This window comes from Ursus arctos, unplaced genomic scaffold, assembly GCF_023065955.2.
Source record: "Ursus arctos isolate Adak ecotype North America unplaced genomic scaffold, UrsArc2.0 scaffold_31, whole genome shotgun sequence".
Taxonomy (NCBI): domain Eukaryota; kingdom Metazoa; phylum Chordata; class Mammalia; order Carnivora; family Ursidae; genus Ursus; species Ursus arctos.
Genome location: NW_026622997.1, coordinates 9,845,795 through 9,872,550, shown reverse-complemented (window position 1 = coordinate 9,872,550; position 26,756 = coordinate 9,845,795). Strand labels below are relative to the sequence as shown.

At 41.8% G+C, this 26,756-nt stretch overlaps 2 protein-coding genes across 5 annotated transcripts in view; one reads left to right on the top strand and one right to left on the bottom strand.

Moving 5' to 3' along the window:
* Window positions 1–19,532, bottom strand: part of FARS2 (phenylalanyl-tRNA synthetase 2, mitochondrial) — a 535,745-nt gene extending 516,213 nt beyond the window's left edge. For 2 of the 3 annotated variants that reach the window (XM_057304896.1, XM_057304897.1), the window contains exon 1: window positions 19,173–19,532. The gene's annotated coding sequence lies outside the window, so the exon portion shown is untranslated. The remainder of the gene's footprint in view (window positions 1–19,172) is intronic. The other variant, XM_026511427.4, reaches the window with a different exon arrangement.
* A 68-nt stretch (window positions 19,533–19,600) lies between these two features.
* The window catches only part of LYRM4 (LYR motif containing 4), a 157,929-nt gene continuing 150,773 nt past the window's right edge, over window positions 19,601–26,756 (top strand). The window contains exon 1 of one of the 2 annotated variants that reach the window (XM_057304898.1): window positions 19,601–20,193. In XM_057304898.1, the coding sequence (XP_057160881.1) occupies window positions 20,108–20,193 (86 nt within the window). In that variant the 5' untranslated portion in view covers window positions 19,601–20,107. The remainder of the gene's footprint in view (window positions 20,194–26,756) is intronic. The other variant, XM_026511431.4, reaches the window with a different exon arrangement.

The following is a 26,756-nucleotide window of genomic DNA, read 5'->3' as shown; positions in this document are numbered from 1 at the left end:
ATATGCAAAACTAGATTTTGCTTTATTGATTTATGTTGGGGTGTGAAAGAATAAGACACATCTCAAGAAGACTGGTTAAATGGGGCAGCAAGAAGTCTTGGTGTAATGTTAACTGTCACGTATTTCAAGATTATGGACAGGACCAATTCCAAAATCTGCTTAAGGAAGGAAAAATTCAAGTACAGGATTTATTTTCTCTTAAAATTAGGTTCTCCCTCTTGTAAAAGGGATTTACCAAAGGAAACTTTGAACACACCTAGCCCACAGTCACGTGAGCTGTTCCTGGACCACTGGGATGTGAGGATGTATTTACATCATCCTGCTAAATTCAGGGCTTCCCCCCGGCAGCGCTGGTAGGAAATGGCAATGCCACACCTGCACGGAGGCAATAAACATGGATGGGTACCACCTGCTCTTTCACACAGCTGTCTGACTTGGGCCTGATGACAGTTCTCCTCCATCCCAGGGGCACATTAGAAGCCCCTGACACTTTTTAATTATATTATTACCAGGCCCCATGCCCAGGGTTTATGATGAACTTGATGTGAGTGGAAGATAATACTGGTAGTTTGTAAAGGTTCTCAGATGTGTAATATGAGGCCAGAGAACCGGTGGGTTGGGGAGCCTGGGTGGCTCAGTCGTTAAGTGTCTGCCTTCGGCTCAGGGCGTGATCCCGACGTTCTGGGATCGAGCCCCACATCAGGCTCCTCCGCTATGAGCCTGCTTCTTCCTCTCCCACTCCCCTTGCTTGTGTTCCCTCTCTCGCTGGCTGTCTCTATCTCTGTCGAATAAATAAATAAAATCTTTAAAAAAAAAAAAAAAAGAACCAGTGGGTTAATGGAAACCTAAAGGTTATCCATCTGTCAGGTAATGTGATCTGGGAACTACTAAAGGGGAACAAGCTCAGATAAAGACAGATCTGACCTCTGAGCTTGCTTAGATGACTCAAACGCTGGTCTCTTTCCTAGAAAGAAGGATGAGGGGGAGGCAGCTCGTGTGAGAGGAGAGAGCTTGAGCTTACACAGAGACGGGCAAGAGTTCAAATTCCCATTCCACCGTTAGCTAGCTGCATGGCCCTGGCCCACTGAGGAGATTCTTTCAGCCTGTTCTCCCAGATGTTAACTGGCACTCACTCCATCTCATCAGGGATCTACCAAGATTACTACGAATTACATGTAAAACAAGGAGTACAGCAGGTGTCCAAAATGAGAGCTGTGTCAACCACTGAGCAATCCAAACGGGCCTTGGGCAATAAAGAAGAGAGGCATTCCACAGCTCAACTCTTCACACACAAGACACAGTCAATAAATTATTTCTCAAAGTTTCACAGCCGTAGTACAACCTCCATATTGTCCTGAAGCTGGTAACAAAGATCTCTCATGGACAACTTGTGGAGAAGGATCATAGCTTACTTGTTACACAAAATGGTCAGTGATGCCTAATTAAAAAAAGAACTGATAGATCTGAATGTCAAGCAAAGAACGGTTCAACTGCTTCAGTGTTATTCCCAGAGAATAACGGAGTACTTAGCTGAGGGGCAAAGAAGGAATCCAAATCCTAGAACAGACAGACCCCTGTGGCTTTAGGGTCCAATGGCCTTAGGTTCAAATTTTAGCTTCAACACTGCAGTAAATCACATACTCTGTAAGCTTTATTTATTAGATGGGAATACTGCCATCAGAGTCAGAGTTCTCATAAAAACTCAAAGTGCAAATGCAAATGTGCAAATGTAGGTAAAGGGCATAGCACAAAGTGGATGTTCAGTAAATCAGGTTTTATTACCCTTGCCCTACCTGTGTTTTGATCTCTGGTATGAAGTTCTGATAAATTATGCCTCTGAAATATTTCCTCTTCATGAATCAGACAACTCTCAAACCCTGAGCAAAAATTCACAGACAAGCCAATCGAAAACGCTAGAAAGGTATGTTTTGGATAGTGATTCCCTTTGGGGGATGGGGTAACTAGACAGAGAAGAATGGGGTAAGATAGAGAATATTTCTGCTGAATACTGACTTCACGTCCTATGCAGCATTCCCAATGTCTAAACCTTAAATGGAAATATACTGAGGAAGAACAATAATAATAATAACAGCATAGGCTTATTTCTTACTCTTTCATGTATTATGAGCTATAATATCTTTAAAATTCTGGGGTTGTCATCATCTGACCAGGTCACAAAGGGGACTCAGTGATGGATTACTAAGCAGCAAATTGTGCTAAACTAGAAGACTGATACAGGAAATCTGGACCAAACACTTTACAACTAAATGATAGGAAAGCTGAGATGTATAATCAATTTACAAACAATTATAATTGATTGACAGGGAAAAAAAAAACTCAGCCAGTTTTCCACTTGATTTATAGACCTATTAAATCTAGCAAAGTCTAGATAGTTTTATACATTATCATGACCAAAAAAAGAAGTATGAGAAAAGGGGGTGCCTGGGTGACTCAGTCGTTAAGCGTCTGCCTTTGGCTCAGGGCATGATCCCGGCGTTATGGGATCGAGCCCCACATCAGGCTCCTCCGCTGGGAGCCTGCTTCTTCCTCTCCCACTCCCCCTGCTTGTGTTCCCTCTCTCGCTGGCTGTCTCTCTCTGTTAAATAAATAAATAAAATCTTTAAAAAAAAAAAAAAAGAAGTATGAGAAAAGGAGGTATATAAGAAAATAACATATAAACATCAATTTATAAATAATTGTAGTTAACAGGAAAAAAAATCTCATCCAATTCTCCACTTGATTTATACACCTGTTAAATCCTGCAACTAATAGGCCATTTTGTACAATTACCATGACCAAGATAAAAAGCATGAGAAATAAAGGTATATAAGAAAATAATAGACAAACATCATTGACTTATTTTTTTCATCAGAGACAACAGGTCTACAAAGATCCATGTACATGCTCCCATCCGAAACACTACAACCAATACCACTGATACACTGTGATATTGGCTATTCAAAGGCTTCCTGAATATCTGGCACTGTAACTAAGAATTGGTCATACCCCTCAAGCTCACAGACCACCAGAAAACCAGAGTTAGAGATATATAAGTTCCAACCAGAACTCAAGACTAAACGGTTATTGGAGGGCAGTGGAGGAGGTGACTAACTCTGCATAGAGGAAGAGCAGAAAAGATTTCACAACGAGTGAATTTTCAGTGGTTGACAGCTAACACGATCAGAGACCGGGCACATCTTTTCTCAATTCTGCATTTGGGGGCTTTTTGACAGTGACCTGAAATTGGTTATAAATATGCTACCACAGCCAAACATTACGACAGGAGCTCCTTCCATAAACCTTGTTTATTAAACATCGACCAGCACACCAGTGACCTTGATGGCTAATTTCCACATTGTGGAGGGACCACACGTGCATAGGACCAGAGGCATAAGAGTATGGAATCCAAGAAAGAGCTGGTAGCTCAGGATAAGGAGTGTTGGGGAGCAAAGGAGGGAGTAGTAATGAATAGGAGAAAGGGAGTTCCGGGCCACATTCTGAGGAGCTAAGGGTCCTGATCTTTATCCTAGAGAAAATTAGGCCAATATTATTAGTGGAGCAATAGAATGACATATGTATGCGTTATAAACATGACCCTGGAACTCAGGGGGAAGTGGAGCTGAAGGAGAAGGCAATACTAAGACACACACTATCTGTAACGTCTAGAACCCACCTGTGCGTCACTGCCATGGTGAGGTAGGGTTAAGATGAAGGGAAACAAACAAACCAGCAGTCGCCATATTACCAAGTACAGAGGTTTTAACACAAGCACACTGTCCAGAACATCTAAAACTGAAGTACGCTCAGACAAGGAAATAACCAACCCTGACCTGAAGCCACAGAGTGGCCGTTCTTTGGCAGAGAGACACTGCCTTGATCCAGAGATGAGTAATTATCAGAAAAGAAACAAACCAGAAACTATCCATAGAAACTAATGAGAGAAAACAATTAAAAATATAAAGCAAAAAAAGAAAAAAAAGAAAGAAAATGTTCACCAAAGAGAAACTGCTCTAAGAAACAAAGTGTTTAGACCAAATTGTTTTCCAAAATCAAAGGAATTAGAAATAAACTTAGGGGCACCTGGGTTGCTCAGACGTTAAGCGTCTGCCTTCAGCTCAGGTCATGATCCCAGGGTCCTGGGATCAGCCCCGCATCGGGCTCCCTGCTCAGCAGGAAGCCTGCTTCTCCCTCTCACACTCCCCTTGAGTGTGTTCCCTCTGTCGCTGTCTCTCTCTGTCAAATAAATAAATAAAATCTTTAAAAAAAAAAAAAGAAAGAAAGAAAGAAAGAAACTTAAAAAAATAAAAAGACAAAAACTGGTCTTGGGGAGGGTCAAAGAAGATATACAAAAGATCAAAAAAATAAAACAAGATAAAAAGTGAGTTGGTACAGCTCAAGAAATAGGAGAGGAAAATGAAACTCATACAAAATGAGTGTCAGATTAGAGGGAACAAGATGTTAAATTAACACAAATAAATACCCTCTCAGGGACAGCAAGGCCAGGTCTGAGAAGCCTTACAAAAGGAAACACAAATGAATAAAAATACAAAAACGACCGGGAAGAGAATGCTAGACACATGAGACAAAAGATCTACTTCTCATTACTGGTGCTCGTGAAGAAGTACAATAACAAAACAAACAAAAATACTGAAAGACACATCACAGAAAGGCTCTCTCCTAGAGGAAGACTTACGAATCTGCAAATCAAGAGCAGACCATGCTCCAAGAAAAATTACAATGCAGTGATCAACAATAGTCTGGTGAAGTTACCAGATCAGGGGAAAAGGACAGCTAGAGCAGGAGCAAAGAGCCATACACACAGCACCGCCTTTTCCCATCACAGGGTCCCTTGCAGAATGAGTAGGTGAGCGAAGAAGTAAGTTTTCATGCAGAAGCAGGGGATGATTTGCCCACTGAACACAATCTTAAACAAGTATTGGGGGGGGGGGATGTGTTTGACCTACATCCCATAGGTCATGCTAGTTCAACATATTGGTTACAGACGCAGTATCACTGAATAACCAGCAGAAATACCCAGCAGGAAGCCAGGTGTACAGATGCTTGCCTTGTTTCTTCCTGACACTGTTAGTCAATTCCACTAATGAAAGCACATCAACAAAGCAGAGTAGGGTAATCATTAGGACTGAGAACCACACTAGTCTGAAGCAGACCAATCAGATGATATTAAGCAGTGAACAAGAAGTCCGGGCTGGATAAGAAGGGAAGAAATTAGGGTATGAGACAGATGTGGCACAATAAAAAAGAGAAAAGTCCTGTAAAGAATTGTGCAGCCCTGGTAGTAAGGAGAAGAAGCCAGAAGGTAGGAACAGCAGAGTTAGAGAAACACTTAAAACTAAGAGTCTAGGGGCAGTCCAGTCAATAAAATGCGTTTAACTGCAAATCCCAGCCGGGTCACTTACTATTTATGTTTCCTCATTCTATAGGATTGTGATGAGTACTAGATCAGATAACCCATAAAACAGCCAGCCCAATAAGCACTCCAAGAGTAGTTAATCCCTTCAGTGCCCATGGGAGCTGAGGAGCCTTGAACCAGGAACCAGCAGGGTTCCTGAACCCTCAGAACAGAGCCATCCACATTTTAAAATTCACATTACTTAGCTTCAAATACAAGCGTCCTGCAGCAGGGGAAAAAAAATTTTGAGGGGAAAGAAGTAAGAAAACCAATGGACGGGAGTAAATCATGAAACTACAGCCTAGTAGAAAAAAACTCCACTGAATCAACGACCAGTCTATTGAAAAATATTTATTGAATGCTATGCAAAGTACAATCTACTAATTTATTTTCACATCTATCTGCTAATAATATATTGCCCAGCACATAGACAAAATTAGAAGGCAATTAGAAGTAAAATAGCTGGAACTGACTGATTGCTTCTATTTACAAAGAGGAGCGGAAGCCAAGCATGGCCAGAGCCAGGACAATGAAATGTCTGCTACGTGATGAGAGGACAAGTTTCTGCCACATGCAGGGCTTGGGAATGTGCTCTAGAGCCATTCAAGGGACGGAAACATAATGGTTAACACTGCAGAAACATTCTGGCATTACAATGACCTGACCAGGGGTTCCCAATCTATTTCAGTCTAAGAATAAATTTTAACTTTGAAAAAAATCACCTAATCTCCACATGATCAGACACATACTTTTTTTAAGATTGACGTTTAATGAATGAATGGTTACCCAATGATAAAGGATGGTTAGTTCCTAAGGAAAATCTATACTTCAGAGTGCCTAATCACGCCAGGCTCTCCACCCGAAATCAATAACAACAGCTAATCTTCTACAGCATTTTCTATGAATCCAGCACTATTTTAAATGCTTTGTTTGTATTAATTCCTTTAATGATAATAACAGCCTGGGATAAAGCACTTTGATTTTTTTCATCGAGGTATAATTGACATACAACATTATGTTAGTTTCAGGTACAACATAATGATTGGATACTGCAAAACGATCACCACAGTAACTCTAGTTAGTTAACATCCATCTTCATATATGGTTACAAAAAACTTCTTGTGATGAGAACTTTCAAGATCTACTCTCTCAGCAACATACACTTTCAACATCTACCGTATAATTCAAAATTACTTAAAAGCATTAATAAGTCACAGTAGCTTTTTATCACTACATATTTTTCCAATCACTATACTGTGTGCATGTTTGAAAAACAAGAGGACAAGTACATTAGAAACATAGGGATTCATAAGCCTTTTCTTCCTGTGGCTCCCACAGTTCATCTAACACATGGACTGGAAACCACTGTTCTGACTAACTGACAGAACCATGAAGCTTTTAAAATTCATACTCCTCATCCTAAAATTGCAGAACCTGCAGTATAGCATTTCCAGGAGGACAAAAAAAAATAAAAAAAAAAAAAACTGATATTGCATTTGAAAAAACAGGTTCAGAGAGATTCTAGCAAAATACAAAACCAAAGCACAAATTCTCTCCAATTACTGATCAAGCAGCAAACACTCATTGAATACATTTTGTATGCAAAGTAATGATCATTCACTCAAATCATATTTATTTAAGCATTTACACACTAATTGTACTTTTTCAAGCACAGAACCAAACAGAAAGGCAAATAACTCAACCCTAGGGCAACTAGAGCTTGAAAAAGAGAGCTCACGCAGAGGTAAATAAAACACTGTAGAAGATGCTAATAACAGAAAATAAGAATCTAATTTGTAAATTATTTGCTAGTTTCTCAAGGCTGCTCTTATACTACCAAATCAATATGGCATGATACAACATGGAAAATACAAACATTTTGGAAACAGTTCAAATATCAAATCTGTCCTGTGAACTTGGGACCACTTATTTTAAGTTCTCTAAGCCTCACAGTTTTTGGTAAAATTGGGGTAACAATGTCTAGTTCATTCAATTAGTAGGAGAACCAAGTAAGAAAGTTATGTCAGATGTCTTCTGCAGGGCCTAAAAATGGAGTGGAAAATGGCTGGAGAGGAAGAGAACTGTTAAGCATGGTGTGTGAACCTCAGGAAAATCTGTGCCGTGAGGCTCAGGAGCACATCCCACTGGCATTTGATCTTTCTTCCTTCTCGTGGGGGCCGACTGAGTTACCAGACTGGGACTGTCTTAGCCCAGGCATGACTGGGCTATGGCTCCTTCCAAAGGACAGGCTGCAGAGCTGCAACAGGGAAAACAACCTCAGAAGGGTGCAAATCTCCTGTTCCGAAATGCCTGATTGCTTTTTTATGTTTCTATTAATATTTAGGAGCTTTCTTCCAGAAAGTCCAAACAACATAAAATAAGACTATGACTAGATATAACCATGAACCCAGTTTCTCTATTAAGTGAAACAGTAAAAGCAGCACACTTCCCTTACTTCCACACCTTAGTATAGCCCATTAGTCATGCACAGAGACTCAACCCCAAAGTAGAAAAAACCCTTTCCTTGCATCAACCCCCCCCAATCTCCAACTGCTGATGAAACCACAGCAAATTGGGGATCCAGAACAATCCAGACAATGGAAGAGTCCCCCCTCTGAGCAGAGGGCAGGGAAGATGCAGGGATCCTACAGGGAATAAAAGGGAAATGAAGGCTTTGAAGAGTTTCAGAATCTTGGTTCTTGCAATTCCTACCTCTTTGCAAACTAAACAATCTATGGCCTTGTCAGGAGAAGGAAGGCCTCCCTCATTTTGGAAGGTCTTAAGACACCACGGTGTACAGATCAACCTCACCATCATAGTCTATTGTACCAAATAGGATGACCGTACATCTTGGTTTCCCCAAGGCAGTTCAGCTTTATGCCTCTTGTCCCAGCATCATTATTTAACAGCACCCACTTTTATCTATCTCAACAGTGTCCTGATTTAGGAAATGGATTATATGATCACCCAAATGTTAAATTAAGTGACTTACCTAAAATGATATGGAAAAGCTTTGTGATAGCTGTGAAATGTAATCAAATCAACAAAATCCTAGTCAAGTTTTCTCCCTTACTATCACTCACATCCATAGTGTTTACAATAATTTTTAAAAGTTCACAGTAACTCTTCCTAGAAACAATAAAACTATTACCAACAGTCTAGGGTTATAGCCTGCTGGAACTCAAAAATTTTATTTAAAAGCATCTCCACTGTAAGTCAATAGCTTCTGTCAATAATTCACATGGCCTCTCGTGAGACCACTCTTTTAGAAAGAAGATAACAGAGATTCTAAATGACTAGTAACCAAGCACAATACCCTGCTAAAATGAGAATCATTTCCATGCTTCCAGGGTGTTCTAAAACATAAAATAAAAACATTGGCTACTAGAGGCTCTTCAAGTCAAATTAGAAAAATAGTGCCAATAAAGTTTGTTTTAAGATAATGCAAAATTCAGGGAGAATAAATCCTAAGACAAGAAAAAGTGTCCAAACTACGTATTATTCTTTTAAAGAAACTGACAAGAAACTTGCTCAGTTAGTACGCTAAGTGACTACGGTACTTGCCTTCTAAAATCTAAAAGGAAACTCTAACAGGGAACAACATCCTCTGAACGAGTGTAACAGACCCTGTGCCGCGGCTGAACTTCTCAGGTTACCGAAAATTGGTGGTGGTGATGTGGCAGGAAGCTGGAAGATGCAGAAATTTAAGGATTTCAATTATTTTCTTTCACCCAGTCATCTGGCAAATGTTTACTGAGCACTTACTATGCACATTGCCTACAGTGACAAAACAAAACATAGTCCCTGCCCTCATGAAATTGACTTCTGACGGGAGAAATCAACATTAAACCAGTGTCTCAGAATTACACGGCAATATAATTTTATATTATAAAAAGTTAGGTAAAGAATAAGATGCTATAAGAAAGAATAACTAAATCAAGACGGTGTAATTTAAACTGTGGCCAGGGAACACCTCGCTGAAGATGGAACATGTAATCTATGCAATCACTAATCAAATGAAGAGTATGGGAGAAGATTGATTAATCCAGACAGGGACCCTGATGTACAAAATTCCTGAAGTGAAAAAAGAAAAAAGAAAAAAAAAAAAAAAGCTTAGCCTGTATATGCACGTAACAGATTCATATAAAGAAACTACATGAAAAAATCCCAAAGCTTCACAAATAGCAGAGAAATTACTTTAAATTAACAAATGCAATAAATTCTAAATAAAAAATTTTGGCAAGGCTAAAACAATGAAACTCTATTTTTGGCACTACTACATCAATATGTGTTTAACTGTGAGAAAGCCCAGTTTTAAAAAAGCATGCATTGCCTACTCATCAGGAGGTCTGTAGGTACCCAGTTTCAGGGTTCATTCAACAGCTCAGAAAAGTCAGGGCGGTAAGTTAGAATCTCTTGTATTTTCTCGTCCTTTCTCACAGGCTTTTTACTTCATGGTTGCAAGATGGCTGCTGAGCTTCAGGCATTAGTCCTCAGGTTAACATCTCAAGCAGGAAAGAAGAGATAGCACAAGCAAGCTCCTTTGTAAATACCTATCTTTTAACAGGAAGGAAAATCTTTTCCAGAAAACTTCCAGACAACTTCCTCTTGTCTCATTAACCAGATCTGAGTCTTGTGGCTACCTCTGGCTGGAAAACCAAGTATCTGGCCAACAGGAAATGGAATCACCATGACTACTTTAGACCATTATGGTTCATTTCCAGGAACTAGGCACATGGCCACTCAAACAAAATTACTATTCTGTTGGCCAAGAAGCAGCATGGCTGTTACATAGACAGCTAACACTATCTGAAGTCACCCAATAATTTTCACAGGTAAGTTATTTAGAGCTAATGCAATTGATTCATTCATTCAACTGTTGGTATTTAATCGTCTAGCATATGCAAAGCTAGATGCAAAATGTTGAGGAAACAACTGTAATAAAAAACAGACATGGTCCCTGTCCTCACGGAATATACGACCTGATAATAGAGAAAAATACTCAAATAATCACTCAAAGAGATATAGAACTCTGGCAAGACTCCTGTAATGAACTTTGTTGTCTTTTACCAAAAATCAGTCCCTATTCTCTTGGTAACTACTTCAATTTCACTGTACGTACCCCCACATGCCTACCTTCCCATCCCCAACTTTTGCAGCCTGTATACCTTGGGGACAGCTGACCCCGTTCTTGCCTCTAGAATTCAGGTGGGTGGTTCAAACCTAAACTGTGAAGCTATGCCTTAACCACAGTTAATCGTTAGAGATGGATGAGCATACAACTCAATTAGGTCCAAAGAGGTGAACAGAGAGAACGAACTGCAGCGCACTCCTGATCCAGAAGCTCTCTCTCTTCTGAAGTTCTGGAAAGTGCCCCAGAATTGCTGACAGCCTTCCACAACCAAGAAAGGATGCCAGCCTGAGGATAAAGTTGACATTGTACAAGACAGAGTGGAAAAAAGGACAAAACCAGGTCTTTGACAACATCACTCAAATAAACCAATCCTAAAGCCCACCTGACTTCCGAACTTTCAAGATCCATGAGACAATAAAGCCATTATGTTGGCTCAAATCTGTTTGACTTGGGTTTTCTATTGCTTTTAACTGCAGTCACTCTCAGTTTAAAAAAATACACTCACACATTAAGAGGGCTTAAAAGAAGAAGATGCGCTTAAAGTTTGAGATGTCTTTGCGTATCTCTTAAACTCACACCAGACAAATGAGGAAAGGTGGAAAGAATGTTCCATGAAGTTGGATCAGCATTTGCAATAGCCCCTCAGGGTCATATTGCCTGTGTTAGTGAGTTTACATAAACTTTTTTAGACTTTATTCTAAAAATGACGTGGGGGTGGTGTGGGAGAATGGGGGGAGGATGCCTAGCTGGCTCAGTTGGAAGACCATGCAACTCTCCATCTCAGGGTTGTGAGTTCAAGCCCCATGTTGGGTGTACAGATTACTAAAATAAATAAACTTTAAAAACAATTTTTTTTAAAGATTTTATTTATTTATTTTGACAGAGATAGAGACAGCCAGGGAGAGAGGGAACACAAGCAGGGGGAGTGGGAGAGGAAGAAGCAGGCTCATAGCGGAGGAGCCTGATGTGGGGCTCGATCCCATAACGCCGGGATCACGCCCTGAGCCGAAGGCAGACGCTTAACCGCTGTGCCACCCAGGCGCCCCTTAAAAACAATTTTTAATAATAAAATACAAATGATGCAGAGGGGTTTTCTGGGGAGAAGGAAGATTAGCATAAATTACTGTCACATTAATCTACACTGAACATTTTATTTTCAAATAGTTGTCAAGACCACAGAAAAGGATTTTCAGAAAACAGTATAACAACACCTGCGGACTCTCCTTTAACAGAAGGAGATTCCAACTCAGATTGGACATTCTGGTGAAACTGACCTCATTGTTAGGAAACGTATTAATCCAGGACAGTTTACCCAGAGGCTTTAAAAAGTAGGGAATATAGGCAATTCTTGGAAGACCAGGGCTCTACAAATGAAAGCAGCCTCATAACTACCATCACAACCAGGTCTCAGGAGGCTGGAGGGGCTCTCACTCACCTGGAAGCCAAGGTGTGAATGGGATTTCTAACAGAGTTTCCCATCATCAATGCTCAAGCACTTATTTCAAAGTGCTCAAAGACTTGAAATAGATGACAATGTTAGTACCTGGAAACGTCAAGGAAGGAAGAAAATATGCCTGATAAGCTTTGTTCTATTTCATGATTTCTCCATTTTCACTCTCCCCTGCAGTCCAGAATTCCAGGAATTGTTATAAAGATATTTCTCTCAATAAATGAATCCTTATTACCTGAAGCTAACTCTGTATCACTGTCTGCCAATATTACTGCAATCCATTTCACACAAGCCAGGCTTTTATACTCTTAACTATTATTAGTTAACTCAAGCTTACAATTACACAATATACAGGACACAGGTTTGTCAAGCTGAATTGCTTTAGTTGTGCTCAGCAGATAAATTTTTAAATTAAAAAGCTATGAAATATGAAATCATATAAAAGTATTCACTACTTTTGGCAAAGAATGGCAAAGAAATCATGAATTCTGTTTACATTCTACTGTTAATAACATTCTCCAGCATAATATTGCAATTGACTATATGTATATGCCCCCCCCGAAATTCATATTAAAATCCTAAGTTAGAAACCAAGGTGATAATATAAGGAGGTGGGGCCTTTGGGTGATTAGATCATGAGGATTCCTAAGGAAGGGGATCAGTGCCCTTATGATAGAGGCCCCAGAGAAATCCCTTGCCCCTTCCATGTGAGAACACAGCAAAAAAGCGGCCATCTGTGAACCAGAAAGCTTTCACCAGACACTGAATCTACCAGCACCTTGGTCTTGAACTTCCCTGCCTCCAGACCTGTAAGAAATAAATTTCTGTTGCTTATAAGCTATGCAGTTTATAGCATTTTATTATAATAGACCAAACAGACTAAGACAAGTATCAAAGATTGTGAGGTAATAGAAAACATATATATTGGTCTCTGCCCTCAGTTCCTGTCTCTGGAGCCCTTGTAATTTCCCAAATGGTAGGAATACTAGAAGCATCTCGTTCTAAAATTTGGTCTTTGACCCCAACCCTGACACGGGGATGCTAAAACCCTTGAAAATTCCTAAGTGCTAAGAACACTAGGAGCATCATTTGTTCTAAAGGAGTGACTCTGGGTGGGCTCCTGTACGGCTCTCAAAGGGAGCTGGTCACCAAAAAGACTAAGCCATGACTAGACGCTTGGGATTTCTGGCCCCACCCCACCAACCCCACTTCTCTAGAGAAAAGAGGGGCTGGAAATGTTGCTACTAATTGATCATGCCTACATGAGGAAGCTTCCATAAAATCTCAGTAGTATGGGGTTTGCAAAGCTTCCAGATGGGTGAACACATCCACACGGGAAGGGTGATGCACCCGGACTCCACAGGGACAGAAGCCCTTGCACTCAGGGCCCTCCCAGACCTCACCCTATGTATCTCTTCACCTGGCTGTTCATCTGTATTCTTTCACACAGCCTTTAAGAAACTTGTACGTGTGTTTCCTTGAGCTCTGTGAGCCTCTCTAATAAATTACTCAAACCTAAGGAGGGGGCATGGGAACCTCCAATTTGCAGGCAAATAGGACAGCAGGTGTGGGTAACCTGGGGACCTACTACTTGCAATTGGCATGTAAAGTAGGAGGGTAGGGAGGCCAGTCTTGCAGGAATGAGCCCTTATTAACCTTTGGAATCCGATGCTACCTTCAGGTAGGGTCAGAATTAAGCCGAACTATAGGACACCCAGCTGGTGTTGCAGAGAACTGCTTTGGTGTCAGTAAAAACCCCACACATCTGGTGACGAGAGGATGCAGCAGGAAAGAACTATAGGATTTTCCTTTACAAAGATATATCATCCTTGGGCACCTGGATGGCTCAGTCTGTTAAGGGTCTGCCTTCAGCTCAGGTCATGATCCTGGGGTCCTGGGATCGAGTCCCGAGTTGGGCTCCCTGATCAGTGGGGAGTCTGCTTCTCCCTCTCTCTCTCTTAAACAAATAAAATCTTAAAAAAAAAAAAAAAAAGATATATTGTCCTTCCAAGAGAACAGTCAAATCACAGGACTCAGTACTGTCTACCAGGAGACAGTGACCTGGTATTTCATCAGTGATTAACAAAACAGGCAGCTTTTCTCTTCTAAACAGAGTCAACACTGCAGATCCTAAGTGTTTTCTGTAAAGGACCAGCTAATCTGGACAAACAAGAGATGGCAGTTGCTACTCCCCACTCAAAGAAGTCCATCAGAGCTTCAAATCTGTCTTTATAAGAATTACAGACATGAGATGTTTGTAAACTGCCTGGCAACACTCCTGGAAGAGAAAATACACTTCGAATAAATAATAGCTGTTATTGCCATTACATGTAGCTGGTTGATTAACAAATCATTCAAAAACATACAAACAAGAAAACATCATTCCTTTAAGTTACCCCTCATAACTAGTATGAAAAACAATGAAGGTGATCTGCAGCAGAACACTGCCATAAATCACACTGTAAAAGAATTCCCATGTTGGTGGGGTTTGTATTAGGAAAAGATGGTTTTTTCCTTCAGAAGGCAAAGAATTTGTTAAAAAAAAAAAAAATCCTCTAGAAGTAAGTGACATTTGATACACTTTAAACAAAAATCAATTGTCAGTTTTATTGTTGCTGCCCACAAGTAGGGGAACCCTTAGCCTCCAATCAATGACGTTAGACTATCTAGCTGCTTTCCAACTTTCTCAGAGAACACCTTTTCTTAGGTATATTTGAAAAGAGCTTCTACAGAAAGGTGAGTCTCAGAAATCCGCCATGAGGTAATGTCTGTGGCACACAAGAACAGACAACCTAAAAAAGGTATTCGATTTAGGTCTTTTCTAACACATGGTATAAGAAAAAAAAATGTAAATTTATCTTCAAAGACTAAAAAGCTAGTATAAAAATCAACATTTGAGATTTTCTGAATATTTGTTAGGAGCTAACCAGTTAGCTTTCACAAATAAGTGGGAATCCAACTAAATTAAAATTCAAATATGTCTGAAACTTACCCATGTTATCCAAGAAAAATTAATACACTTCAAACTCCTAAAGCTTCCACTGACAACCATCTGTGGAGCAGGGTAGCACCATGGCTAGACAGATCTCATCCTGGACCAATGCCCACCCTCTCTGCTCCCTAGCTGCTTAGCTCCAGCTCAATAATCTAACTTCTCAGCTCCCCTGTCCTTAAATGCATTAACAGCTTTCTTTCCCATCAGGTCTCCAAAGGACTGAGATCCTACAAGGACCCAGCTGGTGTCCACCCTGATGGCCTTTCCAGCTGCATCTCCTGCACTCACCTTCAAGCACTCTCTTCTTCCCTCCCTCAAAAAGCCCTCCCTCAATGGTCTGTAGGCTGTGATCATCTTCCCCTAAACCTCATTCAAACACTCTCTCCTTTACCCTTTCTAAGAGTAAACTTTCACCTGCAGTAACTATCTTACTACCACACCCACACATCCAAATCCTGAAATTCCTTTCAAGGCCCAGCACAAACCTAAATTCTCTCAAGTCAAACATGAACACTATCTCCTCCAAAAAAGCCCCCTAATTCCCACATGTCAATGTTTCTCTATCAGGCTACAACCAATCACCTGGGTAATTAAAAAAAAAAAAAAATTTCCTGAAACCTGGGCATCAGCCACGTTGACTTTGTCCACCTCAGGTGTGGCCTAGGCACCACCCATGGAAGTGACCGCTCATGGTGAGACCCCATAGCACTTCCCCAGTACTTCCCCTGCAGCACTTTGTACTTCCTATTTTAATTACATACAGAGTGTATTTAAACTGTAAACTTTTGGAGAATAGGATCAGTGTTTGATTTATAGCCCTCAAATATCCATAAGAACAGTGGCTTGAACTCCAGGCTGGTCAACTTAAATGCAAAGGTAAACTGAATTTCAGTACTCCTGGAATACAGGATCAAAAATATGGTTTAAAACAAATCCTACTGACACCTGAAAAACTAACCTATATCTCAAGAGTTCAGATGTTAAGTTCTACTTGGGTGAACCAGCCAATGTTGAAGAAATAATTTATCCCCCAAACAGAGGAAACATCATTAAAATAAATCAGGTACAGGCTAATCATGTCTGGTTTCGTAGATGGTCCCTCCCATCCCCTCTCCCAGAATTCCCTGAATGGGTCATGCTCCCTCACACCTCCACACTTTGAAGATATATATATACTACAAGCTCTTACCCCATTCTTCATCTGGCTGTTACTAACTCATTGGGGAAACACCTTCTATGATGGAAAGTCTTCCCTTAGGTCAAAGTCCTAGTTGAATGGCCTTCTTCGGTACTCCGCAGACACTTGGTAATATTATCCCTATCACAGCACCTATCAAAACAAATTAATATTTTGCTTATCTAGTTCCCTGTCCATTTCTGGGGAGAAGGACTCTCTTCATGGTAACTCAATCATCTTGGATAATATATGGCACTTAGGAAATGTTCAATAAATGTTGAATAAATGAATGAATGAGAAAAAGGCCTTCAGTTTGTTCATCTATAAAAAGGAATTGATATCCAAGGTCTCTTCCAGCTTCATATTCTATTAGAATGAAGGATCAATAAAAACAAATGACAATTACATATAATAAAGATTTAGATCCATGTTTGGAGTGGAACAATTTCTAAATCATTATGTCACAAGTTGCTCATTTATACAAGATTTCCTTTACACATCGTTTTAATATTTAAGCCTAAGACAATAAACTTCTGTCCTATTACTTATTATGTTTGGAGAAATTTCTCTTCACAAAACATTAAGTGCTCATCAGCAATCTAGCAATCCTAATTTTAATACAAGGTAATACATTGTTTCACATAAAGAACTGTAAGTATTTCTTAACTACGGATAGGTGAATATTAAAGCAATTTTTACATTTTGAGGCCTAGATGATAGTAGGTGGGTACCACTAGCTTATAGTCAGTACCTAATACAATACTCGGCCCAGAATAGATGCATATTAAAGGACATATAAGTAAGCAATCTTCAGGTGCTCGCCCAGGTCCAGTTTCAACCTCAAATACAGTTATTACTGAAAATAGTCATCTCTGCAATAAAGATGTACAAAAATAGAGATTTAGGTTTGGAATGTAATTTTTTTATTAGTTGTTCACGGCAATGATATCCAAGATACTGCTATATTATTTCAAATACAATAAAAGTATTTTTGTGAGGACTTAGCTTAGAAGCTACTGGGAAGGGGTGCCTGGGTGGCTCAGCGGTTAAGCTTCTGCCTTTGGCTCAGGGCGTGATCCCAGCGTTCTGGGATGGAGCCCCACATCAGGCTCCTCCGCTGGAGGCCTGCTTCTTCCTCTCCCACTCCCCCTGCTTGTGTTCTCTCTCTCTCTGGCTGTCTCTCTCTGTCAAATAAATAAATAAAATCTTTAGGAAAAAAAAAAAAAGACTACTGGGAAGCTATCACTTTCCTAATCTCAACTATTCTTTGTACTAACAGATGACTAGGCTACCCAAACAAACTAAACTTTATATATTTATTTGAAAAGCTTTATTTGATTATGACAAAGTTAAGGTAATTTAGATACATTAATTGTATACATTGATGATTAAATTGCATGATACTTAGACATAAACAATTGTATACAGTAACAATTACTCTAACTTCATTTTGTAGAGGATAGCAAAATATAATAATGCAAACCCTACTATTTTTTTAAGTTTATTTATTTAAGTAATCTCTACAGCCAACGTTGGGCTCAAACTCATGAACCTGAGATCAAGAGTCACATGCTCTATGACTGAGCCAGCCAGGAGACCCACTTCTTAAACAAGCCAAAATAACTTTCACGTTTTTTTCTTTTACCTTGATAGCTTTATTTTTAACTTGCATGAATACTGTAGTTTTCCCAGGTGCTGCATTTTATATCATTAGCACTCATGTACCATATTAAGAGAAAATAGACCTTACTCTGTAATAATGTGCAATTCCCTTGGTCTTGAACATTTACGTAATGCCAAGGAAAACTCAAAATATTAAAATCTCTTTCAATAATCCTGAGATAAGACTTGCCCTATGACCTGATCAACCTGCAAGAATGACAGGAGTTCAGATACCCTGTAGAAAACTTTATTTTGATACTCACAGACGTGGGAGACCTTTAAAAAACAAAACAAAACAAAAACAGGAAGCTTAAAAAGATTTTAACGAAAGTATGTTCTCTTGGAGGCACCTGGGTGGCTCAGTTGGCTAACCCTCTGCCTTCAGCTCAGGTCATGAGCCCTGAATGAGGCTCTCTGCTCAGCAGTAAGTCGGCTTCTCCCTCTAACTCTGTGATCTCGTTTGCTTCTCCCTCTAACTCTGTGATCTCGTTCGCTTCCTCTCCCTCTCTCAAATAAGTAAATAAAATCCTTTTATGTTCTCTTCCATGCTTTTTTTAAATGTATTGCATTATAGAGAGCAATATTAACAAGTGTATCTGCGTGCACGGACATCACGTTGCAAGTACACTAAAGTGCTTGCAACTTTAAAGCAAGATCAGTAAAGTGTTTCCTTACCCTAAAGTTCCAGAAAATACGAGATTTTTATATAAAGCAAATGTCATTTTAAAACCAGCTAAACTTAAAAAGATGTATTACAACCGCAACTCAGTGGTTGAAGAAAGATGGATGTTGAGACAACCTTGTTTTTTACGTCTAAAGTTACTCCTAGATGTGTTCTGAGCAAGAAAACTGAGGCTCTTCCTAAAGTTGACCATAGACAAGAGTCCCAAAACAAAACAGGTGTTTTGCAAACACAGTAACTAGAAGTAGCTCAGGCTTCTCTACGCCCAGTTCTACTTCCAAGGACCACAATAACCAACTTTATTCACCACTGTAAGAAGGGGATTGTGAAAAGCTGACGTCTTCAGAGAAAGACCAAGAGAGAAAACTTAGCCATAACGATCTTCAAGAAAAAACTTGCTCAGCTTCTTGCTTTGGGTCTGAAATGATCCCAAGAGAGTCCTTAAATCCCTGAAGTTTTCCCAATTTATTACCCACGCCACTCCACCTTTTTGTATACATTAGATGACAAAACTCTTCGGGACTGAAAACTCAAAAGCAAAACCTCGAAAGCTCAAAAAATACCCTAAAAGGGGGAAAATCCCGTGTCCAAGTAACTCCCCACGATCCAGCACTGACCGCCCACGTCGCACCCCACGCTGCAGCGAGGCTGGCACTTACCCACCGCTCGCCCAGGAGACCCAAACCTGGGTGTTTCAAAATGTGAAGCGCAGCACGCTGCCTACTCTCCTGGGGAAGGCTCTTAGCTGCCGCACCCCCTCTCTTAAAGATAACCCCACAGCACGCCGGGCGCTGCCATTTTGACAAGAACGGGGTCCTTGCTCCCGAGGCCCTTAACCGGTCGCCCTGAGCGGAGCCGGACCACCCGGGAGTCCCTCACCCATCGCCTCTGCGCCCCCCCGCGTCCCATCTCCGCGCTCAGAAAGCGCCCTGCACTGGGGGCCCACAGACAGAGCGCTGTAAAGTAAACGCTCCCTGGAAACCCCGCTCGGCCTCTCAGGCGGCGCGGAGGGCGGCCCCAGTGCAAGGGACGGGTCATCTGCGGCCGGGGGGCGGAGCGTCGACCTGGGGAGCGCTCGGTAACCCTGGCAACGCGGCAACGGGCTCGCGGAGGTGCGACTTGGCGCTGCGGCGTGAGACTAAATGTCCCCGCCACGACCCCGGGCCGTTCGTGAAGGCGCTGCTTGACGGGCTGCACGCACTCAGTGCTTGAGCCTCCGGCCTACGTCCCTCCACAAGCTCAGCCCTTTCCCTGCGGCCGTGCCCCTCTTCCCGCTTCAGCCCGGTAGTAGGGCTGCTGCACGCCGGAGCCTTTCCAGTCGCGGGCGGAGGACGGGAACGCCTCCGTGTCGGCGCCTCCCCCTTAAGCTGCCCGAAGCCCGCCTGCGCCCGCCTCCGAAGCGGCGCGCGACGCCCAGCGCCCCCAGGCGCGGGCCCGTGCTCACCCAGGCCCAGGCCCGGCCCGCTAGCAAGACCGAGCCCCACTGCATTTTATTTTATTTCGTTCGTGGTTTTGCATAGACTGAAGTTTTGTGGGTTAGGTTAAACTCGGGCCCTTCTCGAAGAGGACCCTTTTTTTTTTTTTTCTTTCCAAAATGGCAGCCTCCAGCCGCGCACAAGTGTTAGATCTGTACCGGGCGATGCTGAGAGAGAGCAAGCATTTCAGCGCCTACAATTACAGGTGACCTGGCGGGCGGCGGGGGCCGGGAGGTCCGGGGTCGGGGAGCTCCTGTCCAGCGCCGGCGACTTCGGGACGGGGATTCAAAGGCTCCGCCGCCGAAAAGCGTGCCCTGTTGACCCGCGTGGCTCTCTGAAACCTCCGGGGAAAAGCTGGGGAGGGGGGCTTGCCCTTCATTCTATCAGAGAAGAGATTCAAGTTTTGTGATGTTTTCCCCCAAGTCGAATACCGTGGTTCTCTGGGAGCGTGGTTAGTGGTGTGTTTCTGCCACGAGAAGAGTGGACGTGGAAGCTGCAGGTGCTCAAGCTAGGACCCATTGGTCGCATACATAGAACTTTCCCTAGGGTTGGAAGAGTCGATAGTGTAAGTGAGCAGCCAGTAGCACATGTCCGAAAGCTGAAGCCTCGCTGTAGCCACTCCAATATCCTAGGTGCCTTAACTAGCTTTTTGGGTTGCAAGAATCAAACCCTTTCTCCTTAGGGTACTGGCTTTGAGGAGGGCGTGGGGCGAGGACAGCGTTTGTAAGGAGATTCAAGGAGATGTAAAGGAAAGAAACTCTCACAAACTGCTGGGATACGAAACGTTTATCTTGGCCTCATCAGGTGGGGATACAGCTTAAAGGATCTTTGCAGCGGGAGAATGAAAGTCTAAACTTACATCCCTCAATGTAGCACACAACTTTCTCCATGCCTATCCCCTTCTATTTGCTCCTGAGTTCCTTGTTCATTTCATATATCTTTTGTCTACCTCGCAGCCTCTGCTTGCTTTTTTGCTTCCTTATATCTCCGTACCCATGGTTACTGTATGCATCTTAATGATTTTCTCTCTGCATCCTTTCAGATTTGGTGTTTCCTACTAACTGCCTGATCATCTCAGATTTTGAGCCATATTTATGCTAGGTCTCACTTTGGGTGACTGGCCAGCCCAAGGATCGAGTGTCCTAGGACAGAGGCGCCACCCTCCCAGTGGGTATATGAGTTGCCAGTCCCTATGATAAGTAGACCCAACACAACATTGGTTATGGGACAGAATACTAAACCTCTCAAGCAGTGACTATCTAATTTTTAGATACCTGCATAGAACTGTAAATTTGAGAACAACATCTGGGTCCTACCAGTGAGACCAGTCAGATGGTTGAAAGAAACATTTCAAGGGAGAGCGTGATTTTACTTAATGGCTTTGTCTTTGGAAGGTAAAGTTTATAAACGTTGGAGATACTGGTGGAATTTTTAACAAAAAATTAACCAAGTACTTAGCACCAAGAACTTCACCAAGTCTGTTGAAGAAGCCTAACAAAATATTACAAGTGAATAAGTGGTAACCAGTTATTTGCAGTCTGGAAGAAGGTATTTTGTCATTTAAATTTACCGAGAATGAACAAGAACTGGGAATCAGCAACAGGTCCCACACTGAAGTGAGAGATAGGGTAGATGTGAAAGCACATTGTAGAAAAGTCAAGGAGGAGTTCTCAGAGAATATGTAACCTTCAACAAGTCGCTCAACCTTAGTAGTTTGGTTTTCTTGTTTACAAAATTAGCTTGTTGATAAGGTAATCTCTGAGGACTCTTACATTACTAAAAATCCTTTTGGAAATGATTTATGAGCCAGGTGGTGAAATCCACATTTGAGGCAAAATTTTCATCAAGTGAATAAATGCCAAGTCAACAGAGGTAAACTGTAGGAAAACCATTCAAAGCTGTGCCTGGTGGGCAGAAATTTGTAATACTTTGAGTAATGCTTTTGAACTAAATTTTTCATACACTACACGTGTAAATGTATTAACTATAGGAATCTGGTAATCATTTTACACTTTCTTGAAATCATGGACCTAAAACCTGAGATTCCCACTAGTATGATCTCTAAGATAATAAACTTACTTGCTAAAAAGTAATGTCATTCTGTATTAAGGCTATGTCTTATGAATTTCAAAGACAGCCCCTTTCCCCCTTGTGAAGTTCTCTCTATTGGGCAATGCCCTTTAAACACTCTTGTCTCGAGTTCATCCTTTTTTGAGATTCAGCTCAATCATGACCTTCTCAGGACACAGGATTTCCTAATTCTCCTCATCCACCACCCCCACCTCCATCCAAACAGGTCCTTTTCCTAAGTGTCATTTTACCTCAGTGCTTCCAAAACTTGTCTGAAGACTGATTTGCCCTGTGTGGTACCAAAACCTGGAGATAGAAAGATAAGAGCTTCGGACTCAGCAAAACACCTACCACCGGTGGCTTTTTTAACAAACCTCTGTGGGACACAGTTGTAGAAACCATTTTCACAAACTGTTAAGTGCTGTGATGGGTATGCTCACGGGTAGAATCAAGAACACTTCCCAGAAGATGACACTGGGGGCGCCTGGGTGGCGCAGCGGTTAAGCGTCTGCCTTCAGCTCAGGGCGTGATCCCCGCGTTCCGGGATCGAGTCCCACATCGGGCTCCTCCGCTGGGAGTCTGCTTCTTCCTCTCCCACTCCCCTGCTGTGTTCCCTCTCTCGCTGGCTGTCTCTCTGTCACATAAATAAATAAAATCTTTAAAAAAAAAAAAAAAGAAGATGACATTGGGTCAAAGGCATGAAGCAGCATAGTATGCTCAGATAACAACAAACAGTAGAAGATTATTTAATTGCTAGAGAGATAAGTGTGTTCCAGGGGGTGACAGGATGAGACTGAAGGTGGAAAAGACCACAGATTCAGGGGCCTAGGCACCATGCTAAGGAACTTGGATTTTATTCTTAGCTAACAGGCAGCCAATAAAGCATTTTAAGCCAGAAAGCAGACATGGCCAGATTTGCATTTTAGGTAGATCACTGGCAGCAATGTAGAAGATAATTTTGAGGACTAGATATAAAGACACCAAATGGGAGTTGATTATAACAATGCTGAAGAGAGATTAGGGTCCTTTCTTTTTTTTTTTTTTTTTTTAAAGAAGTGTTTTTGTTTTTTAAGATTTTATTTATTTGTCAGAGAGAGAGAGAGAGTGCACAAGCAGGGGCAGCAACAGGCAGAGGGAGAAGCAGGCTCCCTGCTGAGTAAGGAGCCTGATGCGGGACTTGATCCCAAGACCCTGGGATCATGACTTGAGCCGAAGGCAGATGCTTAACCAACTGAGCCACCCAGATGTCCCAGAGATTAGGGTCCTCATGAATGCAAGAATAGTGGTTGATAGAGAAAAAAGACATATTTGATTAATAATTATAGGGTAGGGGCACCTGGGTAGCTCAGTCGACTGTTAAGCATCTGCCTTCAGCTCAGGGCGTGATCCCGGAGTCCTGGGATCAAGCCCTGCATTGGGCTCCTCTGCTGGGAGCCTGCTTCTTCCTCTCCCACTCCCCCTGCTTGTGTCCCCTCTTTTGCTGGCTGTCTCTGTCTGTCAAATAAGTAAATAAAATCTTTAGAAAAAAAACTATAGGGTAAACTTGTTAGAACCCTATGAATGATTGGATTCAGGAATAAGGGAGAATCCAAGCAGAGTCTAGAATCACTTCTACGTTACTAGTTAAGCTGAGGCACAGAAAGGTTAAGTGTAAAGTTGTGCCATTAACTGACTTAAGAAATACAGAAATAGCTGGTCTTGTGACGAGAAGACTTATGAGTACCTCTTCAGACATCTCTAGTGAGTGTCATCTGATGCCCAGCAAAAGCAGTTACTCACAAGAGTCTAGAGCTCAGAGAAGCAAACAGGGCTAGAGTTACCATCATCACTTACTTGCTCTATGACCCTGGGTAAGTCATTTCACCTCTCTGTTTTGCAGTTTCTTAATCTATAAAATGGAGATTCTATAAAACAGATAATTTCTCTCTCATAGGGCGAAGTTTAAATGAGTTAATACATGTCAGGTACTTACAGTTGTACTTGGAGCGCCTCTGTGGCTCATTCAGTTAGCATCCAACTCTTGATTTCAGTTCAGGTCATGATCTCAGGGTTGTGAGGTGGAGCCCCGTGTTATGGGGCTCTGTGCTGGGCGTGGAGCCTGCTTAAGGTCTCTCTCTCCCTCTCCGTTGGCCTCCCACCCTGACATGTGCACACTCTCTTTAAAAAAAAAAAAAAAAAAAAAGTTCTTGCTATTAGGTGAAATTTCCAGAATGAGTATTTAAGGCAGTTGTTCTAAACTGGGGCAATTTTGTATGACAGTGTCTGAAGACATTTTTGTTGTCACAGCTTGGGTGGAAAGATGCTAGTGGTGGCATCTAGTAGTTAGAGGCCAGGAATGCTGCTAAACACCAAGTCTCCCGTAATGAATTTTCTGACCCAAAATGTCAAATGTGCCAAGACTAAGAAATTTTAATGTACGGTGAGAAAATTAGTGGGCTGAGGATGCTGTTCTAGAGAACATCAAAATTTAAGGGGTTGGCCAAAGAGAGCTGCTAAAGGAGGCCGAGAAGACATAGTCTAAGAATGTAGTCCTCAAACTTAAGGGTCTCAGGATCCTTTTACATTCTTATTTGTAACTGAGGACCCAAAAGCTTTGTGTATGTGTGGCATAGTTACCAATCTCATATTAAAAATCAAAATTAGGGGCGCCTGGGTGGCTCAGTCGTTGAGTGTCTGCCTTCAGCTCAGGGCGTGATCCCAGAGTCCTGGGATCGAGCCCCACATCAGGCTCCTCCGCTGGGAGCCTGCTTCTTCCTCTCCCACTCCCCCTGCTTGTGTTCCCTCTCTCTCTGGCTGTCTCTCTCTGTCAAATGAATAAATAAAATCTTTAAAAAAAAATCCAAATTAAACCATTTTAAAACACCTATTTTTAAATGAATTAATAAACTCATTACATACTGACATAAATAACACTTTAATGAAAAGTAACCATTAAATTAGTGACAAGAGTGACATTGTGAGACATTTTTGCAAATCTCTTTAATGTCTATCTTAATAAAAGAAGGGCAGATTCTTATATTTGTGTCTGCCCACAGCCTGTGGCTGTATCACACGTCATGTAGCCTCTGAGAAATTCACTGTACACTCATAAGAAAATGAGAGTGGAAAAGGCAAATGTCTTCTTGATATTGTGAAAACAGGTTTCCTGATGGATCCCCTGAAAGATCTCAGAGCCCCCCAGTAGCCCCTGGGCCACACTTGGATAACTACTATAGTGTCTAGAAACAAGATGAGAACAAGCAATGGAATAGTGTCACAGAAGTCAAGATAGTCACGTGCTTTGGAAAAGTAGGTCCAATAAATAAAGATGAAAATGTGGTCCCTGGTGTTGGCAGTACAGAGATCTCTAGGGACCTTTACCGCAGCGGTATTAGTGAGGTGGTTAAGGCAGAACCTGGATTGTGGGGGTGGAGAAGTGAATCAGAAGGAAGTAAACAGCCACAAAGAGTAGAAACCAACCCACCAACCCAGGAAGTCTGGTTAACATGATATGGGAGTTTGGACAACTGCTAGAGCAAGACCCCGCAAGAGGTGAGAAGTGGTGTGTCTGAGAGCACAGTTGGTCTTTGGACAGAAGGAGGGACACTTTTTCACTCGGGGGGGTGGGAGGGGTGAAGGAGGTGAAGATGGGAAAGGATGGGAAGTTGTGATTCATGTCTGACAGCCAGTTTCTGGTTAAAGTGGAAAATAAGTGGATATTGAGGAAGCACTGTGCTCTCAGATTCATTATTACACATATCAAACACTTTTGTCTTTCTAGGTTTACTTGTGTCTGCCATTCATTCCTTGAAAGCAGAAATTCTGTTTTAGGTCAATATCCCTAGTGCTTAGCACAGTAACTATGCAGTATATGATTATAATTATTTGTTAAGAAGTAAGAAGAAATTGTATTCAGTGGTAATTTTTATCGGCCATTTCTCCTCTTAAAGGTTAAAATAATGCCCAAATGCTTACCAAATTGAGTATCGGAACTCCTTCTTTCTTCATTAAATATTTGAGTATTACACTTCTTGTACACTAAGCATTGTGAGAGCTGCAGACCAAAATGAGCCTCCCATTAATGGTAGAGAGTGGTAACTGACCGTTGACCCTCAAAAACAAAAGGGCCCATTATTTTACCAGGCAACGAGTCTATTTAGGAACAGAGGAATTGCAATTCAGGACTTGCAGGCTATGGCAAAACATAGGCTAGTCTGGAGAACAAAAGAGAAGAACGTTTTAGAGAAAAAGGAGGAGGTTGGGAGAGGTTGCAAACAGCTACTGAAGTTCCAAATATATCCTTATTCAAGGCAAGAAGCAGAAAGAAGGGCGTCCCAACCAGGAAAGAGTAAGCTTTCGTTTCATAAGGAAAGGGTAAACTTGGAACCATTCCAGTGGATTTCTGGTTATAACATTGACCAGAACTCTGTTACATTTTTATCACTAGCTGGGCATGGGGCTGGAAAATGAGGGTGTAGCTATTCTCGCCCCTGTAGTGGAAGCAGCAAAGAGAAAAGGGTTGGGAATCACTGCTGTGCCAGCCAGCAGTTAGTGACTGCCGCAGCTAGGGACACGTAGACACGGGTGGAGGAGCATTCCAGGCACAATGAGGTGTCGGGGAAGTAAAACACAAGGGGCACCTCAGAACCAGAGGCCCTGGATTGGAGTTCCAGCATAGATGACTTTGAGTGATGGTCGAAATAGCCAGCAAGGAATAAA